The 15,189-nt window shown below is 47.7% G+C and overlaps 1 protein-coding gene across 2 annotated transcripts in view; it reads left to right on the top strand.

Moving 5' to 3' along the window:
* Positions 1 to 15,189, top strand: part of LOC138663258 (zinc finger protein 420-like) — a 62,531-nt gene that overhangs the window by 24,976 nt on the left and 22,366 nt on the right. Inside the window, exons 1-5 of one of the 2 annotated variants that reach the window (XM_069749431.1) lie at positions 11,748 to 11,802; positions 12,087 to 12,236; positions 12,366 to 12,545; positions 12,629 to 12,752; positions 12,836 to 12,933. In XM_069749431.1, coding sequence (XP_069605532.1) covers positions 11,779 to 11,802; positions 12,087 to 12,236; positions 12,366 to 12,545; positions 12,629 to 12,752; positions 12,836 to 12,933 — 576 coding nt within the window. In that variant the 5' untranslated portion in view covers positions 11,748 to 11,778. Of the gene's footprint in view, positions 1 to 11,747; positions 11,803 to 12,086; positions 12,237 to 12,365; positions 12,546 to 12,628; positions 12,753 to 12,835; positions 12,934 to 15,189 lie in introns of those variants that run through there. The other variant, XM_069749430.1, reaches the window with a different exon arrangement.

Below are 15,189 nucleotides of genomic sequence, written 5' to 3'. Positions count from 1 at the left end.
TTAAAACAATGAGGAAGTCTGGTGGAAGAGGTCGTGGCCGGGGGCGTTCATTGTCAGCTGGTAATGAGGGTAGTGGTAGTGGTGGAGCATCAGCTGGTCGTGGGAAAAAAAATATTGCACCTAAGTCTGGAGCTGTGGAGCCAGGTTCGTCGTCTGGCTACACAAGGCCTCGAACGCTCCCTTTTCTGGGAGTAGGAAAACCGCTTTTAAAGCCGGAGCAGCAAGAGCAAGTTTTGGCTTATCTTGCTGACTCAGCCTCTAGCTCTTTTGCCTCCTCTTGTGAAACTGGTAAATGTCAAAGCAGCGCGTCGTTAGTGGATGTTCACGGTCAGGGACAAGTCGCTTCCTTGTCCTCTTCAGCAAAAACAACAACAGAGAAGAATGCAGCAGGCGACACAACGGGTTACTCCATGGAGCTCTTTACACATACCGTCCCTGGCTTAGAAAGTGAAGCAGTTAACAGTCCATGCCCATTACAAGTTGAATCTGACATGGAATGCACTGATGCACAGCCACAGCCAGACTACTATGCTGGTCCTTTGACTCAGACCACAACATTGCCCTCGCAGGGTAATGATCAAGAATCAGACCCTGATGAGACTATGTTGCCCCATCACGAACGCTATACCACCGACCGACACGGTGACACAGACGAAGTTGCACACGAGCTACAAGAAGAGGTAATAGATGACCCAGTTCTTGACCCCGATTGGCAGCCATATCTGAAAAGTCTCAATACAAGTTGCATGCATAGACATTTAACCACCATGCATTTGCAAGCCTGGACTAACTACCAAACGTCCCTTAAGGTTGTAGAACCCTCGGCCAATGAAGCTAGTCAGCAACGCAACATCCCTTCCGGCAGTGTAGGGCCACCATTTTCCGCACCACCTGCAGTATCTGTGCAGGTTTCTTTGCCAGGCCAAAGCAGTCAGGGTCAGGGAATCACCAGTTTTGTAGTAGGAAACACTGCATCTAGGGCACCGGCGGCAACAATACCATCTCCCACCGTCTCTCAGTCTGCCATGTCCACCGGCACCCCCGCTAGTTCCACGATCTCCAGCTCTCCAGTCCAGCTCACCCTACATGAGACTATGGTTAGAAAAAGGAAGTACTTAGCCTCGCATCCGCGTACACAGGGTTTGAACGCCCACATAGCTAGACTAATCTCGTTAGAGATGATACCCTACCGGTTAGTTGAAAGCGAAGCTTTCAAAGCCCTGATGGACTACGCTGTACCACGCTACGAGCTACCCAGTCGACACTTTTTTTCCAGAAAAGCCATCCCAGCCCTCCACCAGCATGTTAAAGAGCGCATCGTCCATGCACTCAGGCAATCTGTGAGCACAAAGGTGCACCTGACAACAGATGCATGGACCAGTAGGCATGGCCAGGGACGTTACGTGTCCATCACGGCACACTGGGTGAATGTTGTGGATGCAGGGTCCACAGGGCAGATTTGAGAACTGGAACTTTGGCCCACATGGCGGATTATGCCTTACGTATCCTCAAAAAGGGACACACGCATAACTAAAATGATGAACGATGACGATTACTGGTTGGCCTGCCTCCTTGATCCTCGCTATAAAGGCAAATTGCAAAATATAATGCCACATGAGAACTTGGAACTAATATTAGCAACCAAACAATCAACTCTTGTTGACCGTTTGCTTCTGGCATTCCCTGCACACAGTGCCCGTGATCGTTCTCACACGAGCTGCAGGGGCCAGCAGACCAGAGGAGTTAGAGGGGCAGAAATCAGAAGTGGCGTTGGCCAGAGGGGTTTTCTGACCAGGTTGTGGAGTGATTTTGCTATGACCGCAGACAGGACAGGTACTGCAGCATCAATTCAAAGTGACAGGAGACAACATTTGTCCAGTATGGTTACAAACTATTTTTCATCCCTTATCGATGTTCTCCCTCAACCGTCATTCCCATTTGATTACTGGGCATCAAAATTAGACACCTGGCCAGAATTGGCAGAATATGCATTGCAGGAGCTTGCTTGCCCGGCAGCTAGTGTCCTATCAGAAAGAGTATTCAGTGCTGCAGGTTCAATACTAACAGAAAAAAGGACTCGTCTGGCTACCCAAAATGTAGATGATCTAACCTTCATTAAAATGAACCACAACTGGATTTCGAAATCTTTTGCCCCACCTTGCCCGGCCGACACCTAGCTTTCCTATGAAAAGGTCTTGCCTGTGGACTATTCTGAATGCCTTTTCCAATCTCGTAATTTTCTGCACCTGATTGTCCAGCATACGACATGTTTACACCTCACTAAATGGCCAAACTCCTCACACGGGGCCGTGGTATCGACACTTGGCGACAGCACCCGTGAGAGTGCTGTTTGTCTGAAGAGGTGGGTGTGCCCGCTTTTGGTCGATGGCACTGCCACTGGGTCCCTCCTAGTACAATAAAGTGTCTCTGGCGGTGGTGGTGCGCACCCAACGTCAGACACACCGTTGTAATATGAGGGGCCCTGGGCCTGTACCGCCGGCCACAAGACAGTTCCCCCCCCCAGCTCAAACTGACAATACCATTGTATTAACATTTTTGTTATGTTAGGCCTTCGAAGCCTGTCTGCGGTCACTCCTTCCACTATGCCTCCACTGACCACACCACTGCTGCCCGTGTACCCCTGGAACCAATTTAAAATTGCCTACAGCCAGCCCAATTTTTTTATTTTAGGCCTTCGATGCCTGTCTGCGGTCCGTTCTTTCTACTACTACTACACTGACCAGGCCACTGCTGCCCGTGTACCCCTGGAACCAATTTAAAATTGCCTACAGCCATGTGTTATTATTTTAGGCCTTCGATGCCTGTCTGCGGTCACTCCTTACAATATGCCTCCACTGACCACACCACTGCTGCCCGTGTACCCCTGGAACCAATTTAAAATTGCCTACAGCCAGCCCAATTTTTTTATTCTAGGCCTTCGATGCCTGTCTGCGGTCCATTCTTTCCACTACTACTACACTGACCAGGCCACTGCTGCCCGTGTACCCCTGGAACCAATTTAAAATTGCCTACAGCCATGTGTTATTATTTTAGGCCTTCGATGCCTGTCTGCGGTCACTCCTTACAATATGCCTCCACTGACCACACCACTGCTGCCCGTGTACCCCTGGAACCAATTTAAAATTGCCTACAGCCATGTGTTATTATTTTAGGCCTTCGATGCCTGTCTGCGGTCACTCCTTCCACTACGCCTCCACTGACCACACCACTGCTGCCCGTGTACCCCTGGAACCAATTTAAAATTGCCTACAGCCAGCCCAATTTTTTTATTTTAGGCCTTCGATGCCTGTCAGCGGTCCATTCTTTCCACTGCTACTACACTGACCAGGCCACTGCTGCCCGTGTACCCCTGGAACCAATTTAAAATTGCCTACAGCCAGCCCAATTTTTTTATTTTAGGCCTTCGATGCCTGTCTGCGGTCCATTCTTTCCACTACTACTACACTGACCAGGCCACTGCTGCCCGTGTACCCCTGGAACCAATTTAAAATTGCCTACAGCCATGTGTTATTATTTTAGGCCTTCGATGCCTGTCTGCGGTCACTCCTTACAATATGCCTCCACTGACCACACCACTGCTGCCCGTGTACCCCTGGAACCAATTTAAAATTGCCTACAGCCATGTGTTATTATTTTAGGCCTTCGATGCCTGTCTGCGGTCACTCCTTACAATATGCCTCCACTGACCACACCACTGCTGCCCGTGTACCCCTGGAACCAATTTAAAATTGCCTACAGCCAGCCCAATTTTTTTATTTTAGGCCTTCGATGCCTGTCTGCGGTCCATTCTTTCTACTACTACTACACTGACCAGGCCACTGCTGCCCGTGTACCCCTTGAACCAATTTACAATTGCCTACAGCCATGTGTTATTATTTTAGGCCTTCGATGCCTGTCTGCGGTCACTCCTTCCACTAGGCCTCCACTGACCACACCACTGCTGCCCGTGTACCCCTGGAACCAATTTAAAATTGCCTACAGCCATGTGTTATTATTTTAGGCCTTCGATGCCTGTCTGAGGTCACTCCTTCCACTAGGCCTCCACTGACCACACCACTGCTGCCCGTGTACCCCTGGAACCAACATCAGAAAATATAAAAATAAGTATTTTGCTTATAAAAAAGAAAATACTGGAGAGATATCAAATGCAGACATTTTAACATTAAAAACAAACACATACAACAAAAATCTGGTACAGTACTAAAAATGGCCACCAGCTACAATAACTTTCTCCTGCAAGTAGTTAACTGAAAGTTTTTTTCAATTTAAAACACAGATATGGCATCCACCGAGTGTTGTCCTGTCGCGTCTTCTTTATATTATTGCCAAGAAGATGCAAAACAATGAAAATAATAAAATCATTATTTACCAAAAAAATAGAGTAAGTCAAAACCACATTGCAAATAAACATTCATTACAAATAAAGAAGCAGGGCGCGTCCGAGGGTGAGTATATACCTAATAAGAATATAATCACCCTCGGACGCGCCCTGCTTCTTTCCGACAGCCTTCCTTCCTAAGAATCAGCCCTTCCATGGTGTAGAGAGAGGGTTTGTTACACTCCAAGGTGTTCCCCAGGTTGCCTTTCCTGAGCTTCGATCTTCATGCTCTCGTTTAGTAGTTGTCGGAAATTAGGCTGCATTAGGCCTACAAAATGGGTATGGGGTGGAGAGAGATGGTGTGTTACACTCCAAGGTGTTCCCCAGGTTTCCTTGCCATTGCTTCGGTCTTCCGACTCTCGTTTAGTAGTTGTAGAAAACTACACTGCATTAGGCCTAAAAAATGGGTATCGGGTGGAGAGAGATGGTGTGTTACACTCCAAGGTGTTCCCCAGGTTGCCTTTCCTGAGCTTCGATCTTCCGGCTCTCGTTTAGTAGTTCTTGGAAACTACACTGCATTAGGCCTACAAATTGGGTATGGGGTGTAGAGAGATGGTGTGTTCCACTCCAAGGTGTTCTCCAGGTTGCCTTTCCTGAGCTTCGATCTTCCGGCTCTCGTTTAGTAGTTCTTGGAAACTACACTGCATTAGGCCTACAAATTGGGTATGGGGTGTAGAGAGATGGTGTGTTCCACTCCAAGGTGTTCTCCAGGTTGCCTTTCCTGAGCTTCGATCTTCCGGCTCTCGTTTAGTAGTTCTTGGAAACTACACTGCATTAGGCCTACAAATTGGGTATGGGGTGTAGAGAGATGGTGTGTTCCACTCCAAGGTGTTCTCCAGGTTGCCTTTCCTGAGCTTCGATCTTCCGGCTCTCGTTTAGTAGTTGTTGGAAACTACACTGCATTAGGCCTACAAATTGGGTATGGGGTGTAGAGAGATGGTGTGTTCCACTCCAAGGTGTTCTCCAGGTTGCCTTTCCTGAGCTTCGATCTTCCGGCTCTCGTTTAGTAGTTGTTGGAAACTACACTGCATTAGGCCTACAAATTGGGTATGGGGTGTAGAGAGATGGTGTGTTCCACTCCAAGGTGTTCTCCAGGTTGCCTTTCCTGAGCTTCGATCTTCCGGCTCTCGTTTAGTAGTTGTTGGAAACTACACTGCATTAGGCCTACAAATTGGGTATGGGGTGTAGAGAGATGGTGTGTTCCACTCCAAGGTGTTCTCCAGGTTGCCTTTCCTTAGCTTCGATCTTCCGGCTCTCGTTTAGTAGTTCTTGGAAACTACACTGCATTAGGCCTACAAATTGGGTATGGGGTGTAGAGAGATGGTGTGTTCCACTCCAAGGTGTTCTCCAGGTTGCCTTTCCTGAGCTTCGATCTTCCGGCTCTCGTTTAGTAGTTCTTGGAAACTACACTGCATTAGGCCTACAAATTGGGTATGGGGTGTAGAGAGATGGTGTGTTCCACTCCAAGGTGTTCTCCAGGTTGCCTTTCCTGAGCTTCGATCTTCCAGCTCTCGTTTAGTAGTTCTTGGAAACTACACTGCATTAGGCCTACAAATTGGGTATGGGGTGTAGAGAGATGGTGTGTTCCACTCCAAGGTGTTCTCCAGGTTGCCTTTCCTGAGCTTCGATCTTCCGTCTCTCGTTTAGTAGTTCTTGGAAACTACACTGCATTAGGCCTACAAATTGGGTATGGAGTGTAGAGAGATGGTGTGTTCCACTCCAAGGTGTTCTCCAGGTTGCCTTTCCTGAGCTTCGATCTTCCGGCTCTCGTTTAGTAGTTCTTGGAAACTACACTGCATTAGGCCTACAAATTGGGTATGGGGTGTAGAGAGATGGTGTGTTCCACTCCAAGGTGTTCTCCAGGTTGCCTTTCCTGAGCTTCGATCTTCCGGCTCTCGTTTAGTAGTTCTTGGAAACTACACTGCATTAGGCCTACAAATTGGGTATGGGGTGTAGAGAGATGGTGTGTTCCACTCCAAGGTGTTCTCCAGGTTGCCTTTCCTGAGCTTCGATCTTCCGGCTCTCGTTTAGTAGTTCTTGGAAACTACACTGCATTAGGCCTACAAATTGGGTATGGAGTGTAGAGAGATGGTGTGTTCCACTCCAAGGTGTTCTCCAGGTTGCCTTTCCTGAGCTTCGATCTTCCGGCTCTCGTTTAGTAGTTCTTGGAAACTACACAGCATTAGGCCTACAAATTGGGTATGGGGTGTAGAGAGATGGTGTGTTCCACTCCAAGGTGTTCTCCAGGTTGCCTTTCCTGAGCTTCGATCTTCCGGCTCTCGTTTAGTAGTTCTTGGAAACTACACTGCATTAGGCCTACAAATTGGGTATGGGGTGTAGAGAGATGGTGTGTTCCACTCCAAGGTGTTCTCCAGGTTGCCTTTCCTGAGCTTCGATCTTCCAGCTCTCGTTTAGTAGTTCTTGGAAACTACACTGCATTAGGCCTACAAATTGGGTATGGGGTGTAGAGAGATGGTGTGTTCCACTCCAAGGTGTTCTCCAGGTTGCCTTTCCTGAGCTTCGATCTTCCGGCTCTCGTTTAGTAGTTGTTGGAAACTACGCTGCATTAGGCCTACAAATTGGGTATGGGGTGTAGAGAGATGGTGTGTTCCACTCCAAGGTGTTCCCCAGGTTTCCTCGCCAATGCTTCGATCTTCATGCTCTCGTTTAGTAGTTGTTGGAAACTACGCTGCATTAGGCCTACAAATTGGGTATGGGGTGTAGAGAGATGGTGTGTTCCACTCCAAGGTGTTCTCCAGGTTGCCTTTCCTGAGCTTCGATCTTACGGCTCTCGTTTAGTAGTTCTTGGAAACTACACTGCATTAGGCCTACAAATTGGGTATGGGGTGTAGAGAGATGGTGTGTTCCACTCCAAGGTGTTCTCCAGGTTGCCTTTCCTGAGCTTCGATCTTCCGGCTCTCGTTTAGTAGTTCTTGGAAACTACACTGCATTAGGCCTACAAATTGGGTATGGGGTGTAGAGAGATGGTGTGTTCCACTCCAAGGTGTTCTCCAGGTTGCCTTTCCTGAGCTTCGATCTTCCGGCTCTCGTTTAGTAGTTGTTGGAAACTACGCTGCATTAGGCCTACAAATTGGGTATGGGGTGTAGAGAGATGGTGTGTTCCACTCCAAGGTGTTCCCCAGGTTTCCTCGCCAATGCTTCGATCTTCATGCTCTCGTTTAGTAGTTGTTGGAAACTACGCTGCATTAGGCCTACAAATTGGGTATGGGGTGTAGAGAGATGGTGTGTTCCACTCCAAGGTGTTCCCCAGGTTTCCTCGCCAATGCTTCGATCTTCATGCTCTCGTTTAGTAGTTGTTGGAAACTACGCTGCATTAGGCCTACAAATTGGGTATGGGGTGTAGAGAGATGGTGTGTTCCACTCCAAGGTGTTCTCCAGGTTGCCTTTCCTGAGCTTCGATCTTCCGGCTCTCGTTTAGTAGTTCTTGGAAACTACACTGCATTAGGCCTACAAATTGGGTATGGGGTGTAGAGAGATGGTGTGTTCCACTCCAAGGTGTTCTCCAGGTTGCCTTTCCTGAGCTTCGATCTTCCGGCTCTCGTTTAGTAGTTCTTGGAAACTACACTGCATTAGGCCTACAAATTGGGTATGGGGTGTAGAGAGATGGTGTGTTCCACTCCAAGGTGTTCTCCAGGTTGCCTTTCCTGAGCTTCGATCTTCCAGCTCTCGTTTAGTAGTTCTTGGAAACTACACTGCATTAGGCCTACAAATTGGGTATGGGGTGTAGAGAGATGGTGTGTTCCACTCCAAGGTGTTCTCCAGGTTGCCTTTCCTGAGCTTCGATCTTCCGGCTCTCGTTTAGTAGTTGTTGGAAACTACGCTGCATTAGGCCTACAAATTGGGTATGGGGTGTAGAGAGATGGTGTGTTCCACTCCAAGGTGTTCCCCAGGTTTCCTCGCCAATGCTTCGATCTTCATGCTCTCGTTTAGTAGTTGTTGGAAACTACGCTGCATTAGGCCTACAAATTGGGTATGGGGTGTAGAGAGATGGTGTGTTCCACTCCAAGGTGTTCTCCAGGTTGCCTTTCCTGAGCTTCGATCTTACGGCTCTCGTTTAGTAGTTCTTGGAAACTACACTGCATTAGGCCTACAAATTGGGTATGGGGTGTAGAGAGATGGTGTGTTCCACTCCAAGGTGTTCTCCAGGTTGCCTTTCCTGAGCTTCGATCTTCCGGCTCTCGTTTAGTAGTTCTTGGAAACTACACTGCATTAGGCCTACAAATTGGGTATGGGGTGTAGAGAGATGGTGTGTTCCACTCCAAGGTGTTCTCCAGGTTGCCTTTCCTGAGCTTCGATCTTCCGGCTCTCGTTTAGTAGTTGTTGGAAACTACGCTGCATTAGGCCTACAAATTGGGTATGGGGTGTAGAGAGATGGTGTGTTCCACTCCAAGGTGTTCCCCAGGTTTCCTCGCCAATGCTTCGATCTTCATGCTCTCGTTTAGTAGTTGTTGGAAACTACGCTGCATTAGGCCTACAAATTGGGTATGGGGTGTAGAGAGATGGTGTGTTCCACTCCAAGGTGTTCCCCAGGTTTCCTCGCCAATGCTTCGATCTTCATGCTCTCGTTTAGTAGTTGTTGGAAACTACGCTGCATTAGGCCTACAAATTGGGTATGGGGTGTAGAGAGATGGTGTGTTCCACTCCAAGGTGTTCTCCAGGTTGCCTTTCCTGAGCTTCGATCTTACGGCTCTCGTTTAGTAGTTCTTGGAAACTACACTGCATTAGGCCTACAAATTGGGTATGGGGTGTAGAGAGATGGTGTGTTCCACTCCAAGGTGTTCTCCAGGTTGCCTTTCCTGAGCTTCGATCTTCCGGCTCTCGTTTAGTAGTTCTTGGAAACTACACTGCATTAGGCCTACAAATTGGGTATGGGGTGTAGAGAGATGGTGTGTTCCACTCCAAGGTGTTCTCCAGGTTGCCTTTCCTGAGCTTCGATCTTCCAGCTCTCGTTTAGTAGTTCTTGGAAACTACACTGCATTAGGCCTACAAATTGGGTATGGGGTGTAGAGAGATGGTGTGTTCCACTCCAAGGTGTTCTCCAGGTTGCCTTTCCTGAGCTTCGATCTTCCGGCTCTCGTTTAGTAGTTGTTGGAAACTACGCTGCATTAGGCCTACAAATTGGGTATGGGGTGTAGAGAGATGGTGTGTTCCACTCCAAGGTGTTCCCCAGGTTTCCTCGCCAATGCTTCGATCTTCATGCTCTCGTTTAGTAGTTGTTGGAAACTACGCTGCATTAGGCCTACAAATTGGGTATGGGGTGTAGAGAGATGGTGTGTTCCACTCCAAGGTGTTCTCCAGGTTGCCTTTCCTGAGCTTCGATCTTCCGGCTCTCGTTTAGTAGTTGTTGGAAACTACACTGCATTAGGCCTACAAATTGGGTATGGGGTGTAGAGAGATGGTGTGTTCCACTCCAAGGTGTTCTCCAGGTTGCCTTTCCTGAACTTCTATCTTCAGGCTCTCATTAAATTGTGGTTAAACGGAACAACTGCATTTGGCGTACTAGTTGGTTTGGGGCCTACTATCGGTGTCTGCCACTCCTTGCTGTTCTCCTGGTTTCCTGTCCTGAAATTCCGTTTTCAGGCGCTCGTTAAGTAGTTGTTAATGTTAGACTGCATTTGGTCTACTAGTTGGGTTGGGGCCTACTATCGGTGTCTGCCACTCCTTGCTGTTCTCCTCCACTGAACAAAGCTGTGCCGCCTGTTTACTACGGTTGCCAATTTTGAACTGCATTTCGACTACTTACTGATTTGGGCCTACTCTCTGTGTCAGCCTCTCATTCCAGTTGTCCTCCACTGCAATGCCCCCTGGTTATTCCTGTGTTACCAATTTTGAACTGCATTTAGCCAACTTTATTCTTTGGGCCTATATCTGTGTTTCCTCCTCATCCTGCCCATTGCCCAGCCAGTGATAGATGAGTCTGCTGGTACATTGACCCATAACGCAACATTCCCCGTGCACGCTACACAACAACATTGTGACCCTGCTGAAAGTCAGGTTGCTCTTCCTGCATACCATACCACCTTACACGGGGACAAAGAGGAAGGTGCAGATGAAAGTGCAGGTTCCTTCATCAGGTGGGGGGAGGAATTCTAGTTGGCGACGTCACTGGCACAGGGCCTCTCATAGTACGCAAAAGTGTTGCTGCCGGTGGGAGGCGCCCCCGCCGTGCAAACACACCGCTGTACTTTGAGGGGCCCTGTGCCAGTGCCAATGCCAACGAGTGGGCCCCCCCTGCTTGCTCAGGTTCACAGCACTTGCAAAGTTGAAATACTTACCTCTCCCTGCTCCACTGCCGTGACGTGGTCCAGATTTCCTGGGCCCACTAATTACTTGAACCAGCCCTACCCACCACAACTTTAGCCAAATGACCCCCAATTTCAAATGCCTTCCAATTATTATAAGGTAAATTACGCTTGACAAGCTTCATTAAGAAGAATGGATGGTTTTGACATTAAAATGGGCACTCTAGGTGTTTTCCTGGCCCCCACTCACTGTCGACTATGCTGCCCCATTGACTTGCATTGGGTTTCGTGTTTCGGTCGATCCCGACTTTACGTCATAATCGGTCGATTTCACTCAACCCGACTTTTGAGATAGTCGGGTTTCGCGAAACCCGGCTCGACTCTAAAAAGGTCAAGGTCGCTCAACTCTAGTGGGAATGACTGATCACATATCCCAACCTCAGGGGTGTGATTTGGCAGATAAAATGGAGGCCGAGTCTCTCATTCTGGAGCTGGAGATGTGTGGATCTCCTGTGTGTTGGTCTGTGATAAAGAATCGGACACTATCCTGAGCGGGCGGACCCGCTGTGTGCTCTATGGACTTTTTACTTTATGTTTTCACTTTGTGCCGGAAAAGGCTGTTCTTTTATTTTGCTATCCTGAACGGTTTATGAAGTTTAAATAAACTTGCCTGGACATTGCAGCAATGCCACTGTCTGTGCCGACCTCAAACGCAGCCGAGTGAGTACAAACCTCTACAGAGGTTAAAAGGTAACATATTGGACGCTGCCTCTGACCCGGCCTAATAGACCTTCATACATTGCAGCCCAGACACCATTATTGGGCATGTAAGTATCGTAGTAACTAGGCCGCCTCATACTATCGAGTACTTGGAGGCGGGGGGCATTCAGCCGAACTCTGTCACACCTTCTTAGATGTCATGTTTGTTTTTCAGTGCATCAAGTGGTTAAACTGTCAGTATTTTTGTTACAACCGTCCCTGCGGTGTGCATCTATGTTCTGGTGCCCAAAAGAGTTAATTTGTAAAAAAAAATGTTTCACTTATTAAAAAATAATAAAATGTGTCTTCTGCTTTTTCATGTTGGAAGAAGCTGTCAGCGCTCGGAGGCTATCGGAGATGCAGAGACCATGCCAGGAGCAGGTGAGTACAGTATGTGACACCCGACACTCCCCCTCCCCCGCCGACCTCCCTGGGACAATGACTCGAGTATAAGCCGAGAGGGGCACTTTCAGCCTAAAAACATGGGCTGAAAATCTCAGCTTATACTCGAGTATATACGGTAGGTTTTATTAGTAAATGCAAAGAAGAAAACTAAATACTGTAAAATAATAAATATCCTCATATGCTTCCCTTATTATCTCCAGTAATTGTATTATTACACAGGATTTCATGATGTTACATCGGCTCATCTTCTTTTCATTCAGGTCTCTACAATATCGGACCCACTCAGTGAAGATCTTCTGTATAAGAGAATTTTCCTGATTTGCCCATCAAGGATTGATATGGACAGAGACAAGAGGGCGGAGAAGATGTTACACCTCACCCTAGAGATCCTCTTCCGGCTTACTGGAGAGGTGAGAGACTCTGATGATGGCACATTACATCATTCTTATCTATGGGAATAACAGATGGACAGAACTGGAGAGGTGAGGAGTCTGGAAATGTCTATAGTGAGATTTATTAATGTGTCTCTCCATAACCAGAATTACACAGTAGTGAAGAAGACCTCTAGTGAGCGCTGTCAGGACCCTGTGTCTCAGAGATGGGGAAGACCCCTGAGCCCAATCACAGGGCCTAAACCTCACCCCCCTGTAGATGAGGACATCAATGACCAGAAGATCCTAGAACTCACCTACAAGATGATTGAGCTGCTGACTGGAGAGGTGACACTGCTGGGAATGCTGGGACATTATATACTAAAACTATGAAGGGATCTGGGGGATGACGGTATAATTGTATGTGTCAGGTTCCTATAAGGTGTCAGGATGTCGCTGTCTATTTCTCCATGGAGGAGTGGGAGTTTTTAGAAGGACACAAAGATCTGTACAAGAACGTTGTGATGGAGGTTCCCCAGCCCCTCACATCACCAGGTAATAGACAGGACTAAATACACATGGCCTATAATTATCTGTATATAATGAATGAAGTCAGTCCCTGTATGTGTTTCCTCCAGATCTATCCATTAAGAGGACACCACCAGAGAGATGTCCCCATCCTCTTCTTCCAGAGGACTGTAAACAAGAAGATCCCAATGTTCCTCAGGATCATCAGGTAGATGGAGAGAAGGTGTCATGAGATCTCCCCTATGATGTGTAGACGGCTGTGAAGGTCTTGTGCTCAGTCTTGTTTTATCCACCAGTATTATATGTTTTATACTTAGAATCATAGTTTCAGTTATATTCCATTGCTTCTCGTGTTTCCATGTGCAAATGAGAATAAGGATGATCCCTCTACATTGTAACATCCATTCAAATATGTGTAGACAATTATTAAGTCTCCTCTTGGCCTTTTTTTTGCAAGATAAACATTCCCAAAACCAACCCCTTCATGACATGTGCCGTACTATTACTGCTCGGCAGGAGGTGCGATTGTGCCCGGAGCAGTACTAGTACAGCACCGCGATTACGGTGGCCTCACGGTGAGGGGTGCGGCGATCACATGTGGGTGTCAGCTGTATGAGACAGCTGATACCCAACAGCAATGCCCATGATTTGGTGCTATCACCAGAAAAGGGTGTTTAACCCCTTTGATGCCTCTGTCAGTAGTGACAGCAGCACAGAGAAGCATCGCACGGGGAGGGGGCTCCCTGTGTGGTTTCCTCAGAACAATGTGATGTGATCGCGTTGTCCTGAGGGTCTCCATGTCGACCCCCAGCACCAAGATGGCCACGGGGTCCTTCCGGGTCCTGTAGGGAGGTGACTTGTCAGCGCTTGCTTAAAGCAGGACCTGAGAAGCCTCCTTCACTGCCTGACAGATCACTGATCTGATACTCAGCAGTGCTAAGTGTCAGATCAGATCACTCAAACCACTAAAAAAGCAAGTCCCCACTCAGATCTGTCATCTGTTAACGGAAATATAGGGGACTTCCACGCTACTGGTAGTACAAAGGCTCTGGAAAAGCAAGATGGCTCCTGACCTGCCAAAAGAAATTCAGCAAATTTTCCTCTCCCAAACCAAATGCCCCCTCCCTTCTGAGCCCCACTGTGCCTAAACAACGATTAGCACCCACAAGTTTGGCATTTCTGTAGCGATGAGAGCCTGCCTAATTTACAGGTGCATGTCTCCAGAAGCATGAGCTGGGCATAATGTATTGGTCCCTACAGTGTAATGGTTCCTACAGCGTACTGGTCACTATAACAGCAGTTTGCAATTTTCACTCTGCAACATCCACTGCTGCCCGTTTCTGGAAAACACCTATGGAGTCAAAATAATCACTACATCTGTAGATAAATTCCCAAAGGGTTATAATTTCCAAATTGGGGTCCCTTATGGGGGGTATATCTGCACTGTAATATGGTGCTACTTCCCTTCTGAGCTTTGCACTGTGAATCAAAAGTAGTCTTCGACCACATATGGGGTATGGGTGAACTCAGGAGAAATTGCAAAGCAAACTTTTGTATCCATTTTCTCCCTTTTCCCTTGTGAAAATACAAAATTTGTAGCTAAAAAATATTTACTGTGGGGAAAAATGTGATTTTGTTTAATTTTTACAACTTAATGTTATAAACGTCTGTGAAGCACCCGGGGGTTCAAGGTGCTCAATACACATCTGGATAAGGTCCCAAAGGGGTCTTGTTTCCAAAATGGTGTCACATGTGGGGGTTTCCACTGTTTAGGCACATCAGGGGCTGGCTGGCAAATTTTAGCCTGGGGGCAAGGATAATGCAGTGGTCCACTATGACGTGGGCCGGGGCCCATCTTAAGGCTTGGGTCTCCTGTAGTAGCACTTGAGTATAGCACATGTGCCACAGAGGTACACCTTCTAACAACCCATTTCATAAAAATGGTTGAGGAACAATAAATATTTATCAATAGAAAAAATGCTCTGTTATTTGTGATGCAGTGACCCTTGTGGCAGCTAGGGGGCGCTGTGTGTGCTCTTCGGGATATGCATGGAGGCGTATCTGTTGTTATAATGGTGGTGAAACAGTGACTGACAGAATTGTAAGTGGCGGATATGTGCCGCAAAGGGAGTCTGCGTGGTAAGTCTGATGTAATGTTGTTGTTCTGGGACCTATAGTCCCTCAAGTGTTTGTATAGTTGTAAGGGAGACTTACTAGGCTAGTTATGAGAGATGGGCGGGTCAAACTGGCCACACATACACACTCTCCCACCTGTGGGAGTGGTTACAGCTTCATAATGTGACCAGGGTGTGGGTCACATGTTCGCTGAGTGTGGACCTGAATGGTCTATGCTGGAAGGTCCTGGAGAGCCTTTGTGTTGGGAGTGTCGTCTCCCTGAAGAGCACGTGGTGGGGCTTTGGACCTGGTGGCCTGGGGTGTTGGACAGATTTCCTGAATAGCACCT

Source organism: Ranitomeya imitator, chromosome 2 (assembly GCF_032444005.1).
Source record: "Ranitomeya imitator isolate aRanImi1 chromosome 2, aRanImi1.pri, whole genome shotgun sequence".
In the NCBI taxonomy this organism is placed as follows: Eukaryota; Metazoa; Chordata; class Amphibia; order Anura; family Dendrobatidae; genus Ranitomeya; species Ranitomeya imitator.
The sequence above is the reverse complement of the archived record's forward strand: the minus strand, read 5'-3'. Positions and strand labels throughout refer to the sequence as shown.